This window comes from Scylla paramamosain, unplaced genomic scaffold, assembly GCF_035594125.1.
Source record: "Scylla paramamosain isolate STU-SP2022 unplaced genomic scaffold, ASM3559412v1 Contig9, whole genome shotgun sequence".
Taxonomy (NCBI): domain Eukaryota; kingdom Metazoa; phylum Arthropoda; class Malacostraca; order Decapoda; family Portunidae; genus Scylla; species Scylla paramamosain.
The window spans coordinates 1,113,297-1,133,694 of NW_026973674.1; the positions used below are offsets into that span (position 1 = coordinate 1,113,297).

The following is a 20,398-nucleotide window of genomic DNA, read 5'->3' on the forward strand; positions in this document are numbered from 1 at the left end:
CTCCATGCCAGACATTATCACCTCTGTTATGCGCTCAGCACACAAAGACGGGTCTCTGACACGGAAGCAGTAGTCATTCCAAGGAAAATCAGCAAAATACCTCCTCAGGTCCCCCCAACTGGCAGAGGCAGAACGCCAGAGGCACCTTCGCTTAGGGGGATCCTGAGGAGGGATTGGAGTGATAGGACAAGATAAAGATATGAGATTGTGATCGGAGGAGCCCAACGGAGAAGAAAGGGTGACAGCATAAGCAGAAGGATTAGAGGTCAGGAAAAGGTCAAGAATGTTGGGCGTATCTCCAAGACGGTCAGGAATGCGAGTAGGGTGTTGCACCAATTGCTCTAGGTCATGGAGGATAGCAAAGTTGTAGGCTAGTTCACCAGGATGGTCAGTGAAGGGAGAGGAAAGCCAAAGCTGGTGGTGAACATTGAAATATCCAAGAATGGAGATCTCTGCAAAAGGGAAGAGGGTCAGAATGTGCTCCACTTTGGAAGTTAAGTAGTCAAAGAATTTCTTATAGTCAGAGGAGTTAGGAGAGAGGTATACAGCACAGATAAATTTAGTATGAGAGTGACTCTGTAGTCGTAGCCAGATGGTGAAAAACTCGGAAGATTCAAGAGCGTGGGCACGAGAGCAGGTTAAGTCATTGCGCACATAAACGCAGCATCCAGCTTTGGATCGAAAATGAGGATAGAGAAAGTAGGAGGGAACAGAAAAGGGGCTACTGTCAGTTGCTTCAGACACCTGAGTTTCAGTGAGGAAAAGAAGATGAGGTTTAGAAGAGGAGAGGTGGTGTTCTACAGATTGAAAATTAGATCTTAGACCGCGAATGTTGCAGAAGTTAATGAAGGAAAAGTTGAGGGGGGTGTCAAGACACTTAGGGTCGTCAACAGAAAGGCAGTCCGACCTGGGGACATTTATGGTCCCCTCCCCAGATGGGGACTCCGAGGCTGGTGTAGGAGTCGCCATGATGATTTTAAAATTTTTGAGTGTAGGGTGTGTGTGTTATTAGGTGCTTGTAGTTCTGTGTGGAGGAAGAGAGTTGTCTTTAGAGGGCAGGCTGTGACTGCCCCCTTGTGTTGTGAGACACAAAGGGAAACGTTCAGTGAGGTCACAGCTGGGTTTAATGATAAGTTCACAGCACCCCCTGAACAGTGCTTTAGACCTCACTGGGAGTAATTATCGTTTCGGCAGGTGTCTACTGCCTCCTCCTCTGAACTTCACCTATCCTAACATAACCTCTCCTAAACTCACTAAAATTTGAACAAGCACACCTAACCTCAGCTAACATCACCTTCCCTCACATAAAAACACATAACCTCAATTAACCTCATTTAACAATACCAAACCTTTCCTAATATCTTGTAACCTCACCTAAATTAAACTAACCTAACATAACCTAAGCTAAACACACCTAACTTCACCTATCCTAACATAAACTCTTCTAACATCACCTAATTAAAATAAAAGCACACTTAACCTCACCTAACTTCACCTAACCATATATAACCTCATATAACTGCATCTAACCTCACCTGATCTCACCTAACCTCTGTAAATTCACTCAATCTCACATAAGTATGCCAAACCTCACTTAACATCATGTAGCATCTCCTAACCTCACCTAACCTAACCTAATATCACCTAAGTCACCTAACTCTACCAGGGCTCACCTTATCTCGTTTAATCACACCAAACCACACCTAACCTTGCCTAACCTCACCTAACCACAACTAACTTTACATAACCTCACATCACTTTAACAAATCTCACCTAATATCCCTTAACTTCAAGTAACCTCAGTTAATTATTCCTAACCTTACCCTCAGCAAACATCTACTAAACTCATCTAACCTCACTGAACCTTAACCTAAGATCACATAATCCCACCTAACCTCAACTAACCTTACTTAACCTAAATTAACGTCACTTATCCTCACCTAACCACATCTAACCTGAGCAAACTTCACCTAACCACACCTAATCTTATATAACCTCATATAATCTAATTCAACCTCATTTAATTTCACCTATCCTCTCCTATCCACACTTAACAATGTAACCTCACATCACCTAACCTAACCACATCTAACCTCACCTAACTTACCTAACCATACCAAACCTCACCTAACCTCAACTAACCTTATAACCATATTAAAAAATCAAACCTCACTTAACCACACTAAATTTCACCTAACCTCACCTAACTTCACCATACTTCCCATAAACTCCCATAAACTTCCGTAACCTCAGCTGAATTTACATACCCACCTAATCTCACATATCCTCTCATAAACACACCTGACCACCTATTCTCACCTAACCTCTCGTAACCTCACCCAACCTCAAATAAGCTCACATAATCTCACCTAAATTCACCTATCCCCTCCTAACCTCACCTAACCTCATCTTAACATAACCTCACTTAAATTCATTGTACCATACATAACATTACCTAACCTCTTCTAATCTCACCTAACATTAAGTAATCTTAACTAACCTACCCTAAGTCACCTAACCTCACATAATATTATGTAATATTATCTAATCTCACCTAACCTCAACTAATCACAACTAGCCACACATAACCACATGTAAACTCACATAATCACACCTAACCTTATTTATCATCACCTAACCTTACCTAATCTCACCCAACATCATATAACCATACCAAACATTACCTAACCTCACTTAACTATACCTAACCTCACCTAACCTCACCTACATTACCTCACTAACGTTACCTAACCTCCCATAATTTCACCTAACCACACTTAACCTCAATTAACCTAACCTAACCTAATCTAAGCACACCTAACCTCACCTAACGTCACCTAAGTAAACCTAACCAAAAATAACCTCACCTATTCTCACCTAAACACACTTTACTTCACATAACATCACTTACCCTTACATAACATCACTAATACACACCTAACCTCATAAAACCTCCCCTAAGCACAGCTAACCTCACCTAAACTCACATAACTTCACCTGGCCTTAGCAAACCTCACCTAACCTCACCTTTCTACACCTATCCACATCTAACCTCATCTATCATCATCAAACCTCAACTATCTTTATTTTACATCTCCTAACCTTACCTAGCCTCACCTAACCTCACCGAATCTCATATAGCTTCACCTAACTACACTTAACCTCACCTAACCTCAACTAACCTCAACTAAACTCTCCTAACCATACCTAATCACACTTAACACCAACCGGATGGGGTCCCTCCTATTGTTCTCCGAAACTGTGCCTCCGTGCTTGCACCTTGCCTAGTCAAACTCTTTCAGCTCTGTCTGTCAACATCTACCTTTCCTTCTTGATGGAAGTTTGCCTACATTCAACCTGTTCCTAAAAAAGGGTGACCGCTCTAATCCCTCAAACTACCGTCCTATTGCTTTAATTTCCTGCTTATCTAAAGTTTTTGAATCTATCCTCAACAGGAAGATTCTTAAACATCTATCACTTCACAACCTTCTATCTGATCGCCAGTATGGGTTCCGTCAAGGCCGCTCTACTGGTGATCTTCTGGCTTTCCTTACTGAGTCTTGGTCATCCTCTTTTAGAGATTTTGGTGAAACTTTTGCTGTTGCCTTGGACATATCAAAAGACTTTGATAGAGTCTAGAACAAAGCTTTGATTTCCAAACTACCCTCCTATGGTTTCTATCCTTCTCTCTGTAACTTCATCTCAAGTTTCCTTTCTGACCGTTCTATTGCTTCTGTGGTAGGCGGTCACTGTTCTTCTCCTAAATCTATTAACAGTGGTGTTCCTCAGGGTTCTGTCCTGTCACCCACTCTCTTCTTATTATTCATTAATGATCTTCTAAACCAAACTTCTTGTCCTATCCACTCCTACGCTGATGATACCACCCTGCACTTTTCCACGTCTTTTCATAGACGTCCAACCCTTCAGGAGGTAAACATATCACGCAGGGAAGCCACAGAACGCCTGACTTCTCATCTTTCTAAAATTTCTGATTGGGACAGACCAAACTTGGTATTGTTCAATGCCTCAAAAACTCAATTCCTCCATCTATCAACTCGACACAACCTTCCAGACAACTATCCCCTCTTCTTCAATGACACTTAACTGTCCCCCTCTTCTACACTGAACATCCTCGGTCTGTCCTTTACTTATAATCTGAACTGGAAACTTCACATCTCATCTCTAGCTAAAACAGCTTCTATGAAGTTAGGTGTTCTGAGACGTCTCCGCCAGTTTTTCTCACCCCCTCAGCTGCTAACTCTGTACAAGGGCCTTATCCGTCCATGTATGGAGTATGCTTCACATGTCTGGGGGGGTTCCACTCATACTGCTCTTCTAGACAGGGTGGAATCAAAAGCTTTTCGTCTCATCAACTCCTCTCCTCTAACTGACTGTCTTCAGCCTCTCTCTCAATGCTGCAATGTTGCATATCTAGCTGTCTTCTACCGCTATTTTCATGCTTACTGCTCTTTTGATCTTGCTAACTGCATGCCTCCCCTCCTTCCGCGGCCTCGCTGCACAAGACTTTCTTCTTTCTCTCACCCCTATTATGTCCACCTCTCTAACGCAAGAGTTAACCAGTATTCTCAATCATTCATCCCTTTCTCTGGTAAACTCTGGAACTCCCTGCCTGCTTCTGTATTTCCACCTTCCTATGACTTGAATTCCTTGAAGAGGGAGGTTTCAAGACACTTATCCACCAATTTTTGACCACTGCTTTGACCCTTTTATGGGACTGGCATTTCAGTGGGCATTTTTTTTATTAGATTGTTGTTGCCCTTGGCCAGTATCCTTCCTACATAAAGAAAAAAAAAAAAAACAACAACATCAAACCACAACTAACCTCACGTAACCTCTTCTAACCACACTTAACCACATATAATCTGACCAAACATTACCTAACCTTTCATAACCTCACCTAACTTCACCTAACCATGCCTAACCTCACCTAACCTAATCTAACCTCACATAACCACGCCTAACCTCACCTAACCTAAACTATCCTCACCTAAATCACCTAATCTCACATAATCACACTTAACCTCTCCTAATGACACTAACACTCATCTAATCTCACCTACCCTCACTTAAAAACACCTAATCTCTCTTAACCTCACCTAACCTCAGCTAACCTCACCTAATCTTATCTAACGAAACATAAACTTATCTAACCTCACCTAATGACACCTAACCATACCTAACCACACCTAACCTCAGCTAACCTTATGTAATGTCACCTAACCTCACCTACCCTCACCTAATCTTAGCTAACCTCACGTAACTTCACTTATCTTACCGAACCTTACCGAACCTAACCTAACCTAACATATCCTATCTACACATAACCTGACCGAATAACACCTATTAGCACCTAACCTCACATACCCTTATCTAACCTCACCTAACCTCTCCTAATGTCTCCTAGCCTCACCTAAACTCACTTAACCCCACCTAACCTTACCTAACCATAACTAACATCATGTAAACTAACCTATCCACGCTTAACCTAAGTTAACCTCACCTAACCTCATCTAACCACACCTCATCTAACATCACATAACCTCTCCTAACCACACCTAATCACACCTAACACCATCTAACCTAACCTAACAAAACCTAACCTCAACTAACCTAACCTAACCTAACCTAACCTCTCTCTTAACCACTAACCACACCTAACCTTACCTAACCACACTACCTCACTTTATCTCTCCTAATCTCACCTAGCCTCACCTAACCTCACCTAATTTACAATTCTTTTCTTAATCACACCTAACCTCACCTAATCTTATGTAACCACACCTAATCTCACCTATCCTCACTTAACCACCCGTAACCTAACCTAACCTAACCTCAACTAACCTCACCTAACCTAACAAAACATCACCTAACAATTAACCTCACTTAACCACACATAACCTCACCTAACCTCTCTTAACGTCATTTAATCTCACATAACTTCACCCTAAGTCACCTAACCTCACTTATTCATACCTAACAACATCTAACCTCACCTAAACTAACCTAAACTTACCTAGCTACAACTTACCATACATACCTCATGTAACCCCTCCAAACCATTCTTAACCTTACCTAACCTCAGCTAATATCACCTAACCTCATATTCCCCCATTCAACATTAGCTAATCTCATCTTAACTCACTTAATCTCAACTAATATGACCTAACTTCACATTATCCCACTGAACATTACTTAAAATCATCTTAACTCATGAAACCTTATGTAACCTCACATAACCTCACCCATCCTGAAGTTACCACAGTTAAGCTCACCTGACCTCACCTAACCACAACTAAACTCACCTAACCTCACGAAATCTCACCAATCATAACAAAACCACACCAAGCATCACTTAATAACATCTAATCTCACCTAACCACACCAAACCTCTCCTAACCACACCTAACCACACCTGACATCACTTAACTTATTGTTAATCTGTCAATGGAACTGTAAAAACACCCTTGAAAACCTGCGTTAGTTCAACTAGAGCCTTTTAAAAGCGTGTTTCTCCTGTCAGTAATGCAGAAATGTTGTTAATATGTCACTGGAACTGTAAAAACGCCCTTGAAAACCTGCGTCACTTCAACTAGAGCCTTTTAAAAGTGTTTCTCCTGTCAGTAATGCAAAAATGTTGTTAATATGTCACTGGAACTGTAAAAAAACACCCTTGAAAACCTGCTTCACTTCAACTAGAGCCTTTTAAAAGCGTTTCTCCTGTCAGTAATGCAGAAATGTTGTTAATCTGCCACTGCAACTGTAAAAACACCCTTGAAAACCTGCGTCACTTCAACTAGAGCTTTTAAAAGCATTTCTCCTGTCAGTAATGCAGAAATGTTAATCTGTCACTGCAACTGTAAAAACACCCTTGAAAACCTGCGTCACTTCAACTACAGCCTTTTAAAAGAGTGTTTCTCCTGTCAGTAATGCAGAAATGTAGTTAATCTGTCACTGGAACCGTAAAAAACACCCTTGAAAACCTGCGTCACTTCAACTAGAGTCTTTTAAAAGCGTGTTTCTCCTGTCAGTAATGCAGAAATGTTGTTAATATGTCACTGCAACTGTAAAAACACCCTTGAAAACCTGCGTCACTTCAACTAGAGTCTTTTAAAAGCGTTTTTCTCCTGTCAATAATGCAGAAATGTTGTTAATCTGTCACAGTTCACACACAACAGCACAACAGCAAGTGTAACAGCAAGCTGAGTCTATGCAGTCTAGTTATGTTAGGTTAACTTAGGTCAGGTTAGAGCACTAGTGTCGACGTGGGGTCCCCGGCTGGCTGGCGTCTGGCAGGTCTGCATTACCAAATGTGTATTTTTCTTGCAGTGTTACCAGGTCAGGCGAGGATACTACGCTCTCTCTCTCTCTCTCTCTCTCTCTCTCTCTCTCTCTCTCTCTCTCTCTCATTATAGCTGTTGTGTTTATGCATGTATGTGAAAGAGAGAGAGAGAGAGAGAGAGAGAGAGAGAGAGAGAGAGAGAGAGAGAGAGAGAGAGAGAGAGAGAGAGAGAGAGAGAGAGAGTTAAGGTAAGGTTGGTTTGGCTTGCTGTGCCTCTCCCAGTGACAGCCTACACAGGCCACAGACATGAACAGCCTTGGGTCACTAAGAGCGCTTCTAATGTTTAAAATGTGTCAATCTTGTTACTCTGTCAGTGGACGCGTCACAGGAGCCGTAACACCCGCGTCACTTCGTCTGAGAGTAGCGGTGGTGGTGGCGCGGACTTGTGTGACATTTTGGTGCAAATTGTGTCCATAAATCTTGCTTTGTCTGCCATTGCTTGCACGGATAATGATTCAAAAGCTGTTAGCTTTGCAGTTGTGTTGATTCCGTGTTTAATTTTTGTAACGTGGAACAAGAAGAAGAAGAAGAGGAGGAGGATGAAGAGGAAGGCTGAGTGTAAATTAAGTGAAGGGAAGACAAACATACAAACACAGAATAAGGAAGGAAATAAAGGCAATGAACGTTGACACGACAAACACACACACAAACACACAGAGGGAGGTTAACAAACATCTGCTTTTCTCTCTTATTTCAGGTGTGTGCGTGCGTGTGTGCGTGGGTGGAGGTAGAAGAGGGAGGAGGGGCGCAAGGGTGGGCGGCGGTCCCTGCCTCACCTGAGTTCTGGGAGTGGAGGAAATTGAAAGAGTGTCACTGGTCACCGAACCCTTCTGTCCGCCATCACGGTTCTTGTAAACAACGCTAAGAGACCGCTAGGGCAAACACTTTTCTTCTATCTTCACTATCACTGTTCTGTTACTATTTTACTGTGCATTATTAAATTCAGTGTATTTTTTACAAGTACTGTGATGTTTTCTTTGGTCTTAATCGTCTAGTTCTCTTTCTTTTAATATATAGTAACTCATGTCTACGCTTCTGTCTCCAGTAACACCATTTTGTTACTAATTTCCTATGCGTCGGTGACCATTTACTTCTGCTACTTACTTCTTATGTATATGTTATGTATAAAATTCTAGGCAAAGAATAAATTAAATGTTAAAGAGACCGCCTGGTTAAAGCATTCTTCCTTGTTTCCTATCGAGAAGTCTGTCTTTGAAATTACGGCATCAAAATAAATTATGTTTCGCCTACTTGAGAACCACGTCTTTTATTTCAGAATTATGATAAAATTAACAGCATTTCTATATATAATCGCTAAGAACATTTCAGCGTTTGCTAGTACTGATCAGTGAATACAAAAGTTTTAGACTGGGATTTCATTAATGCATTTGCAGCATGTGTTTGCAGCATGTGTTTGCAGTATGTGTTTGCAGTATCTGGTTTAGGGCACAACTTTAAGCTTCTGTCTTGAAAGAACGAACTGAAAGGGGAAGAGTAATGTTGGACAGAGCAATGATGAACTGCAGAGTTCCATCACGGCCGTAATTACTGCTAATGTACTTGTGAGAGAAGGAAATAAGAAAATGAATCATTAATATGTAAAAAACCGCGATTGTTATACAAAAACAAGCAAAAAGGCTGTGGTCAGTGTGACGGCAGATGTAACAAAGATGAACCATTGTCAACAGAATATGCATGCTAAGTGTTCTGTGGAAATGTGCAAAGCATTCGTGCATGTAATTTTGTTGTGTTATTCCGGCGTGCAGGTACATTGGCTTGTAGTGTAAGGCTCGGCTGTGTATCCGGTGTGTGGAGGCGTGTGAGGAAATGCTGAGTGAACTGAATCACCAAGCCCGCTATACGTGTGGCGCTGCCTCTTTGTTGAACACTTTGTCCTCTCAACACCACTGTTTTCCAAGGCCAGAGAGGTGACTCGGTGGGTTCTCAAGGGCGTTTCTCCTGTTGACAATGTAGAAATGTTAACCTATCACTGAAGTCGTAAAAGATCCCTTGAAAATCCCTATAGCTTCAACTAACACAGCCTTTTGAGAGTAGGTGGAACTCCACAGTCTGTGTCTGTTACTGGGCCATGCTGTCACCTGTCAGTTTTCCACCTACATACACTGATGCATGGACTTCATTAATGACACACCTTGGAAAAGTAACCTGTTCACTGCTTTCCGTGTTGGTGAGGCAACGCTTCATCAGCACTGGCAGCAGCTGTCAAGAGTTGGTGAGGTAGGCGGCGGGTGGCGCGACGCCTCGTGGAGCAAGGCTGGAGGTGACAGGCCACGGGTGGAGCTTCCTTGATCTGTGCACCGGCCAAGGGCAACAATATTAAATAAAAACAATAAATCAACAAAAAATGCCCACTGAAGTGCCGGTCCCCGAATAGAGTCAGAAGCGGTAGTCAAAAATTGAAGGATAAGTGTGTTGAAGCCTCCCTCCTGAAAGAGTTCAAGTCACAGGAAGGAGGAAATACAGAAGCAGGCAGGGAGTTCCAGAGTTGACCAGAGAAAGGGAGGAATGACTAAGAATACTGGTTAACTCTTGCATTGGGGAGGTGGACAGAACAGTGGTGAATGACTGAGAATATTGGTTAACTCTTGCATTGGGGAGGTGGACAGAATAGTGGTGAATGACTAAGAATACTGGTAAAGTGTTGCATTGGGGAGGTGGACAGAACAGTGGTGAATGATTGAGAATACTGGTTAACGTTGTGAGAGAAGGAAGAAAGTATTGAACCAGTACATGATACTCTCAGTTTTCTTTGTCGAAGATTGACGTGAGAAATACAGAGACCAAGCTGAGCAGAAGTAAGGAAGATGTGTGCAAAAGAAACAAATTCTAATCAGCTGAAGGCGAATGAAGGTAAAACCGAATGTTTGATTGTTGTGAAGAATGACGACCTCAAGAGGCTGGATGTCTTCAGCCGAAAGATTACTGCCAGCGCCACGGCAGTAGAGAAGGCAGGCAAAAACTTGCCAACTCAGCAAGATCTCTTCCTCCAGCAGCAATGTCGGTGATAATTGTATTTCTTTTTGGCGTAGTGGAAGAAATAACGGAAAAGGAGGCGCCTGTACACACGTCCCTGGCTGAATAGAAGAGAAGGAAGGCGAGTCTGCCACGCTCTTTTGCCTGAGCTGAGCGTGCAAGACCCAGACACCATGAGGCAGTGGATATGCCTCAACAAGGAGCAGTACCGTGGTCTCCTGCGGCTTGTGACTCGCCTATCAAGAAGGAGGATGCCCACGTGAGGGATGCAGTGACTCCTGGTGAACGCCTCACACTGACGCTGCGTTATCTAACAACAGGTAAGGAACACCGATCGGTAATTACTGACAACTTGGCCCCTTCTGCAGCGATACTACTCTTTTAGAGAGAGAGAGAGAGAGAGAGAGAGAGAGAGAGAGAGAGAGAGAGAGAGAGAGAGAGAGAGAGAGAGAGAGAGAGAGAGAGAGAGAGAGAGAGAGAGAGAGAGAGAGAGAGAGTCTCGGGTCCCAGTGATGACGTTGGTTCGTCATTAGCTCCAACATCAACTTTTGTGTCTCAGGACGCCACACCATGCACAACTCTCCCCGAGGACCTGAGGTAAACAGAGCAGCGCGCGGCTGGACAAGCCCAACCTGTCGGTGTTCATTGGCGCGGCTGGCAATATTCAGCCGCCAGGCACCAAAATTTCCACAGGCGGGCTATCGCGGCTTGCGGCGGCTGGCAATTCAGCAGCGAATTGGCAAGTGTGAACCCGCCTTTCGGTATGATAATAGAGTTTTTTTTTTTTTTTTTTATGTAGGAAGGATACTGGCCAAGGGCAACAAAAATCTAATAAAAAAAAAATGCCCACTGAAATGCCAGTCCCTTAAAAGGGTCAAAGCAGTGGTCAAAAATTGGTGGATAAGTGTCTTGAAACCTCCCTCTTGAAGGAATTCAAGTCATAGGAAGGTGGAAATACAGAAGCAGGCAAGGAGTTCCAGAGTTTACCAGAGAAAGGGATGAATGATTGAGAATACTGGTTAACTCTTGCGTTAGAGAGGTGGACAGAATAGGAGTGAGAGAAAGAAGAATGTCTTGTGCAGCGAGGCCGCGGAAGGAGGGGAGGCATGCAGTTAGCAAGATCAGAAGAGCAGTTAGCATGAAAATAGCGGTAGAGGACAGCTAGAGATGCAACATTGCGGCGGTGAGAGAGAGGATGAAGACAGTCAGTTAGAGGAGAGGAGTTGATGAGACGAAAAGCTTTTGATTCCACCCTGTCTAGAACAGCAGTATGAGTGGAACCCCCCCAGACATGTGAAGCATACTCCATACATGGACGGATAAGGCCCTTGTACCGAGTTAGCAGCTGGGGGGGTGAGAAAAACTGGCGGAGACGTCTCAGAACACCTAACTTCATAGAAGCTGTTTTAGCTAGAGATGAGATGTGAAGTTTCCAGTTCAGATTATAAGTAAAGGACAGACCGAGGATGTTCAGTGTAGAAGAGGGGGACAGTTGAGTGTCATTGAAGAAGAGGGGATAGTTGTCTGGAAGATTGTGTCGAGTTGATAGATGGAGGAATTGAGTTTTTGAGGCATTGAACAATACCAAGTTTGCTCTGCCCCAATCTGAAATTTTAGAAAGATCAGAAGTCAGGCGTTCTGTGGCTTCCCTGCGTGATATGTTTACCTCCTGAAGGGTTGGACGTCTATGAAAAGACGTGGAAAAGTGCAGGGTGGTATCATCAGCATAAGAGTGGATAGGACAAGAAGTTTGGTTTAGAAGATCATTAATGAATAATAAGAAGAGAGTGGGTGACAGGACAGAACCCTGAGGAACACCACTGTTAATAGATTTAGGAGAAGAACAGTGACCGTCTACCACAGCAGCAATAGAACGGTCAGAAAGGAAACTTGAGATGAAGTTACAGAGAGAAGGATAGAAACCGTAGGAGGGTAGTTTGGAAATCAAAGCTTTGTGCCAGACTCTATCAAAGGCTTTTGATATGTCCAAGGCAACAGCAAAAGTTTCACCAAAGTCTCTAAAAGAGGATGACCAAGACTCTGTAAGGAAAGCCAGAAGATCACCAGTAGAGCGGCCTTGATGGAACCCATACTGGCGATCAGATAGAAGGTTGTGAAGTGATAGATGTTTAAGAATCTTCCTGTTGAGGATAGATTCAAAAACTTTAGATAAGCAGGAAATTAAAGCAATAGGACGGTAGTTTGAGGGATTAGAGCGGTCACCCTTTTTAGGAACAGGTTGAATGTAGGCAAACTTCCAGCAAGAAGGAAAGGTAGATGTTGACAGACAGAGCTGAAAGAGTTTGACTAGGCAAGGTGCAAGCACGGAGGCACAGTTTCGGAGAACAATAGGAGGGACCCCATCAGGTCCATAAGCCTTCCGAGGGTTTAGGCCAGCGAGGGCATGGAAAACATCATTACGAAGAATTTTAAAACGTGGCATGAAGTAGTCAGAGGGTGGAGGAGAGGGAGGAACAAGCCCAGAATCGTCCAAGGTAGAGTTTTTAGCAAAGGTTTGAGCAAAGAGTTCAGCTTTAGAAATAGATGTGATAGCAGTGGTGCCATCTGGTTGAAGTAGAGGAGGGAAAGAAGAAGAAGCAAAGTTATTGGAGACATTTTTGGCTAGATGCCAGAAATCACGAGGGGAGTTAGATCTTGAAAGGTTTTGACATTTTCTGTTAATGAAGGAGTTTTTGGCTAGTTGGAGAACAGACTTGGCATGGTTCCGGGCAGAAATATAAAGTGCATGAGATTCTGGTGAAGGAAGGCTTAAGTACCTTTTGTGGGCCACCTCTCTATCATGTATAGCACGAGAACAAGCTGTGTTAAACCAAGGTTTAGAAGGTTTAGGACGAGAAAAAGAGTGAGGAATGTACGCCTCCATGCCAGACACTATCACCTCTGTTATGCGCTCAGCACACAAAGACGGGTCTCTGACACGGAAGTAGTAGTCATTCCAAGGAAAATCAGCAAAATACCGCCTCAGGTCCCCCCAACTAGCAGAGGCAAAACGCCAGAGGCACCTTCGCTTAGGGGGATCCTGAGGAGGGATTGGAGTGATAGGACAAGATAAAGATATGAGATTGTGATCGGAGGAGCCCAACGGAGAAGAAAGGGTGACAGCATAAGCAGAAGGATTAGAGGTCAGGAAAAGGTCAAGAATGTTTGTTCGTATCTCCAAGACGGTCAGGAATGCGAGTAGGGTGTTGCACCAATTGCTCTAGGTCATGGAGGATAGCAAAGTTGTAGGCTAGTTCACCAGGATGGTCAGTGAAGGGAGAGGAAAGCCAAAGCTGGTGGTGAACATTGAAGTCTCCAAGAATGGAGATCTCTGCAAAAGGGAAGAGGGTCAGAATGTGCTCCACTTTGGAAGTTAAGTAGTTAAAGAATTTCTTATAGTCAGAGGAGTTAGGTGAGAGGTATACAGCACAGATAAATTTAGTATGAGAATGACTCTGTAGTCGTAGCCAGATGGTGGAAAACTCGGAAGATTCAAGAGCGTGGGCACGAGAGCAAGTTAAGTCATTGCGCACATAAACGCAGCATCCAGCTTTGGATCGAAAATGAGGATAGAGAAAGTAGGAGGGAACAGAAAAGGGGCTACTGTCAGTTGCTTCAGACACCTGAGTTTCAGTGAGGAAAAGAAGATGAGGTTTAGAAGAGGAGAGGTGGTGTTCTACAGATTGAAAATTAGATCTTAGACCGCGAATGTTGCAGAAGTTAATGAAGAAAAAGTTGAGGGGGGTGTCAAGACACTTAGGGTCGTCGACGGAAAGGCAGTCCGACCTGGGGACATTTATGGTCCCCTCCCCAGATGGGGACTCCGAGGCTGGTGTAGGAGTCGCCATGATTTTAAAATTTTTTGAGTGAAGGGTGTGTGTGTTATTAGGTGCTTGTAGTTTTGTGTGGAGGAAGAGAGTTGTCTTTAGAGGGCAGGCTGTGACTACCCCCTTGTGTTGTGAGACACAAAGGGAAACGTTCAGTGAGGTCACAGCTGGGTTTAATGATAAGTTCACAGCACCCCCTTAACAGTGCTTTAGACCTCACTGGGAGTAATTATCGTTTCGGCAGGTGTCTACTGCCTCCTCCTACCTGTTTTATCTCCATCACTGAAAGATGAGATAAAACAGGTGTTGAGGGCAGCAGGAAGTGCCATCTCGGAAATATTGCACTTGTCAGGAAATACTTGGATGAAAGAAAAGACAATGGAGATGCACTTCATTACGACCTACCACCACAACGACAACAATCACAATAATAACAATGGTAATAATGACAATAATAATGACCCTGACAGCAACAACAACCGCATCAACAACAACAACAACAACAACAACAGTTACAGCACTCTCATTTACCAGCATACATTAACATAGCATGGTACCCTCCCAGCCTTTCCCTGTCCCTCCCCCCCCCCCTCCCTTTCCACTCCCTCTATGTACACTTTCCTTTGCTGTGCCTCAGGAGCGCCGTGACGCCTCCCTCCACCTCGTCAGCTGTGCCTCGACCCTCCACTTCTCTTCCCTCCTGACTTGTTGCACTTCCTCGCTATACTTCAGGCTCTTTTTCTTATATTCTTTCATTATTACTATTTCTTTTTATTATTTTGCTGTCTTGTTGTTGTTGTTTTGCTTCACTTTGCTTTGGAAACCTAACCTGTCTGCATCCTTCATCTCCCGTCTGTTTTCCGCAACCTATGATGATGATGTTGATGATGATGATGCAATGGTAGTAATAATAAATGTAATAATAATAATAATAAAAATAATAATAATAATAATAATAATAATAATAATAATAATAATAATAATAATAATAATAATAATAGTAATAATAATAATAATAATAATAATAATATTGATAATAATAATAAAATCAATAATGGTAATAGTAGTAATGGTAATACTTATAATGACCATAACAGAAATAAGACAATGATGATATTACTGTATCGGTTGTGTTTGTGTGACCTAACGAATGAAAACGTATGAAAGATGTTTGCCACCATTTTTTCTAAGAGTGTTTTGCTGGCAGTGTGTGTGACCAGTGATGGCGACCCACCCACCAGTGTTTCTGTGCTGACTAGTCGCCTGTGTTGTTGTGGAGTTGATGGAGTGATGATGCTTGTTACTTGCCCAGTCGATAATGATGCTTGGAGTGTTGGCAGCGTGGAGAACCAGAGTGAAGTGGTGATTCTGGCAGCTTGGAGGTTGTGGCAAGTCGTTGATATGTTGATATGTGTGCCAATAAAACACATGGGGACGGGGGTGGCTCATTTAATGACGGAGAACTCATTGGTACACACTGGATTCAACATGAGACTGTACTGTGAGATTGTTCTCTCTCTCTCTCTCTCTCTCTCTCTCTCTCTCTCTCTCTCTCTCTCTCTCTCTCTCTCTCTCTCTCTCTCTCTCTCTCTCTCTCTCTCTCTATATATATATATATATATACATATATAAAAGTAACAAAATTATTCAGAAGGCTTGAAATAAAGACATGAGTTTTTGTGTTTGATTTACTCACACAACACTTTCCATAATACAAAGAGAAATAGTTTTGTGTTCATGAAAATAATACAAGGCAATGGTTAATTTACATACATAAGTTTGCAAATATGAGAAGTGTGATTGAAAGGTTTGAAAGCGACCCCAGGCGGGGTATGAGAGTACAAATTGTTATACTGTAGTCACCGAATACAGACGTCACTTATCTGGTAACAATTCTTATAAGTTTTCTTTAAAATAACAAGTTATTTATTTGATGAACTTAACACTACTTAATAAGACAGTCACGTTTCTCTCTCCAAGGAATTACCCTATCTTTGTTGCATTTACATTAGTGAAGCAATATTTCTTGACATATTTTTTCAGCTATTTGTTAAAAAAAAAAAAAAAAGGCAATTTGAATGAAAAGTGAGTTTCATCTCCTGCACCATTAAGATCACATAAAGAACAGATGCACTCTTCTACACTTGCATTCCTTCACTACCACTTACAATGGGCAGCTGATGATTTGCACACTTGAACACACTTACGGCACGTGAGTGTTGTTTATGGAGAACAGATAAATACTTGTGTAATTTTCCTTCCCTTGTCACCATCTTATGATTAAGACATGCTGGCCTTTTATAAGTTTGTTCAGACAATCTCTGCCTATCAATAGCACAAGTCCTTAACTTAACAGTTTGTTTTAACCAATTACCATCTGCATTTGGTACTTGGTGCTACAAATGTGACATTCCATTTTGATTTGAAAACTTATTTGTCATTATCTTGTCAAGCCGAAGTGCTTTATTTACACCCAGACCAGACATTGTCTTAATAAACCTGTACTAAATATATGATGTCTTAATGGCACTGCCGTTTGCAAATGAATATCAAAAACTTATAGGCCTATCATCCATGAATTCAGAGATTTATGTAGAGCCTGTTTCACCATACAACATGCAAGTTGACTATTATCTTACCCTGCTGTACTTACTGGCCAAAGGTGGCATTACCTCAGCTTGCACCATCACATTACTCAACCTGCAGTATTACAGGGGCCAACAAGTGCACACAGATGAGAGAGCCTATTAACAGAGTATCTTCTCTCACTAGGCTCGCGCCATGAAAATATATATTTTTCTTTATATCGAGTCCACAACTAATTGGCTATATAAACTACTTAATCTGAAAATCGAGCACCAAGCACTTGCGTTCCTCTGTGTGTGTGTGTGTGTGTGTGTGTGTGTGTGTGTGTGTGTGTGTGTGTGTGTGTGTGTGTGTGTGTGTTGGGGGGGGTGGTAGGAAATCTTACGACGCGTGGCGCAGCTCACAGCTAATGGTTACAATGGTCTGCATCTTCTGCATCTAATACTTTCGTCGCCGCCGCCTGGTTGTCTTGGCAGAGGCCAAGCCAGAGCACAACATTTCCAAACCCTCCTCCAGGCACTGCACGATGACGGGCGCCCCGTCCCCAGGTTTCCGCCCCTCACAGTCTCCTCCAAAGTAGGCGGAGCTGTTTTGAGTTGTCAGGTTCTCTCGTGTCTCTTCTGGGTTCGCACACATCAATCTGAACACCTCCACCAGCCATCTGGCGGGGTCCCCCTCCCGTCCCGGCTCCAACCACTTGGCGTGGTCACCCTTCCGTTCACCCTCCATCTCCTTGGTGTTCGCACACATCAATCTGAACACCACCAGCCATCTGGCGGGGTCTCCCTCCCGCCCCGGCTCCAACCACTTGGTGTGGTCCCCCTTCCGTTCACCCTCCAACTCCTTTGTATGGTCCCCCTTCCGTTCACCCTCCAACTCCTTTGTATGATCCCCCTCCTGTCCAGCCCCCAACTCCTTGGTGTGGTCCCTCTCCTGTCCAGCCCCCAACTCCTTGGTGTGGTCCCCCTCCTGTCCAGCCCCCAACTCCATGGTGTGGTCCTGCACCTGTCCAGCCCCCAACTCCTTGGTGTGGTCCCTCTCCTGTCCAGCCCCCAACTCCTTGGTGTGGTCCCTCTCCTGTCCAGCCCCCAACTCCTTGGTGTGGTCCCTCTCCTGTCCAGCCCCCAACTCCTTGGTTTGGTCCCCCTCCTGTCCAGCCCCCAACTCCTTGGTGTGGTCCTGCACCTGTCCAGCCCCCAACTCCTTGGTGTGGTCCCTTTCCTGTCCAGCCCCCAACTCCTTGGTGTGGTCCTGCACCTGTCCAACCCCCAACTCCTTGGTGTGGTCCTGCACCTGTCCAGCCCCCAACTCCTTGGTGTGGTCGTGCTCTTGGCCAGCCCCAAGCTCTACCTCCCTCGACCGCCTGTGCTCCAGCCACCGCAGGAGGGCGTTCTTGAAACAGAACCCGCTTGGCACCGCGATGTTCCACTCCCGTGTGGCGAACCATTTGAAAAAGCTCTTTTTGTGCCGAGGCATCCAGCGCTCGGGCTTGAGGCGGGAAAGAAGTACTTTTCCCCATCAGCTGCACCTGGCACTCTGCGGGTGTTAACGTCCCCAGCACCTCAGCCTCTGTCAAGGCAAAACTGCAGCGCCATGTTCCATCAGCAGCATTACTGAGCTGCATGGTGGTGGTGTCCTCAGGAGTGAGGAACGGTCTGAAAACTTGCTCCAGCCATGGCACCTCAAGCACTGGCACCAGGTCCACGCCGACCAGCAACAGTGGATACTCTCGCCCCTGCCAGGCCAGAGAGAGTCCCACGCCCACTTGCGTGCTGGTCAGGCCCGGCGGCACCAGGCTCAGTCTTTTGTCCTGCAGGGTGTGGCCAGCGAGGCACCGGTGCACCTCCTCGTACAAACTGGCCATAAATCTATTACCCTCAAGGTGGGGATTGTCAGTCTTCACAGAAATCTGTAACCTGCCTTTCAGCGGGGCTTCCTCCTTCTCTCTCTCGCTAACAGTTATTCCTACGTCATCCTTGTGAATCACGAGGTTTATATCAAATTCGTCAGGGGCGTAAAGCTTAGACCCGTCCTGAGAACTGCCCGCCAGCCTCAGGTCGCCGCGGTACGTGGCATCAGCGGCTGACACCTTATTCATGATGATGCTTATTTCTGCCATGACCGCCTCCTTTACCTCAAGGGCCTCGCCCTTTGATAGATCCACAGCCACCCGCTGAGCCTCCTCCTGCAGCTCTTGCAGGCCTATGGATCTCACAAGATTTCTTATGACGCTTTCCGGGTCACGTCGGTCGATTGGGTTTAATAGATTACGCTTATATTTGTAATACATATTGTGAAACACTTTAAAATTTTCTCTCACCTGTGTGCTCGTGTTGCCCGCGCGGCATGGAGGGTCCTGCGTCACTTGGAGTGCCAGGAGTTCAAAAGTACTTTTATGGCCAAACATGGCGGCCAGGTGAGGGGGTGTCTGGCCATATGTGTCACGCTGCTGTGGGTTGGCGCCAGCGCTCAGCAGCAGCGCCACGCATCCGTCCTGGCCGTGCGAGGCCGCCTGGTGGAGGGCGGTGGTGCCGCAGGTGTGGTCCAGCACCTCGTCCACGGGGAAGTGACCCTCTTGCAGTATAAGATGAGTCAGCTGCAGGAGACCTTTGCGCGAGGCCAGCAGCAGGGCAGCGTGGCCATCAGGTAAGGAGACATTCTTACCCTCGCCCTTCTTGTGGCTCTCAAAAAGATCCTCTTGTATACACAGCGCTGTCCGTGCTGTGATCTTCTCGTGATCTGCTTTCAAGCGAAGCTCCATATTCTTCAGTTTTTCACGCTCCGCCATAAAGAGCTTCTGTGTGCAAAGAGAAAGAGAGCGGTGAATATATAAACAAGTAAATAACCCTTTATTGCTGCATACACATAGATATGTTAGAAATGATGATAGAAATCGAGGATTACATACGTATATTAGCATTTGTCTGCCTGATTGGAGATGTTTATTAGGCAAGATTAAAAATACAAATAGATTAATTGGTCAACTAATAGAATCAAATAGTAAGTAATAGTAATATAATATAATACCATAATTGAGCTGCATAATATTCATGATATGAGTAAGAAGTTTGTTGTGCAAAGGTAGACTACTGAAAACGTTTGGTTCAAAACACAGCGTGCTGTTTTGGTAAGAGGATGCTCCAAGCTGTGGCTACATAAAATTCATGTTGATGCTTCTACTTTGGTGAACACCATCCAGTAGCCTAGGCACTTCATTTCCTGTGCTTTGTGAGATTTTTATAAATTAAGAACAATGAAAGTGATTTGTGTATAGATGAGAAATTAAACAATGTCATTAATGAAGCAACTTTAGCTGTGGACTACAATTTTCCCAGGGAAAGCATACCTCTGATTTATTTATTTATTTATTTTTATCACGATAACTTTTTGATAAATGACGGCCATGTGCTGACCCAGATGGGAACACAACAAAGCAGAGGAGGACAGCATATGGCACAGCACATACTAATAAGTGACTTTATTGTTAAATAATGTCTTGTCTTGTACAATATTCCACACACCTCTGAGGCGTTGTGACACGCGTCATCTATGGGGGGGAGGTTTCTCGTTTCTGAATTTTCTGACTAGGTCAAAAGCAAACTTAGTATTATTCAGTGCCACAAAAACTCAA

At 44.0% G+C, this 20,398-nt stretch overlaps 1 protein-coding gene across 5 annotated transcripts in view; it reads right to left on the minus strand.

The window, feature by feature from the left end:
• Positions 1–17,504: 17,504 nt before the first annotated feature.
• Positions 17,505–20,398, minus strand: part of LOC135096947 (serine/threonine-protein phosphatase 6 regulatory ankyrin repeat subunit B-like) — a 104,311-nt gene continuing 101,417 nt past the window's right edge. For all 5 annotated transcript variants that reach the window (XM_063998719.1, XM_063998715.1, XM_063998717.1 and 2 more), the window contains one exon: positions 17,505–19,564. In XM_063998719.1, the coding sequence (XP_063854789.1) occupies positions 17,633–19,564 (1,932 nt within the window). In that variant the 3' untranslated portion in view covers positions 17,505–17,632. The remainder of the gene's footprint in view (positions 19,565–20,398) is intronic.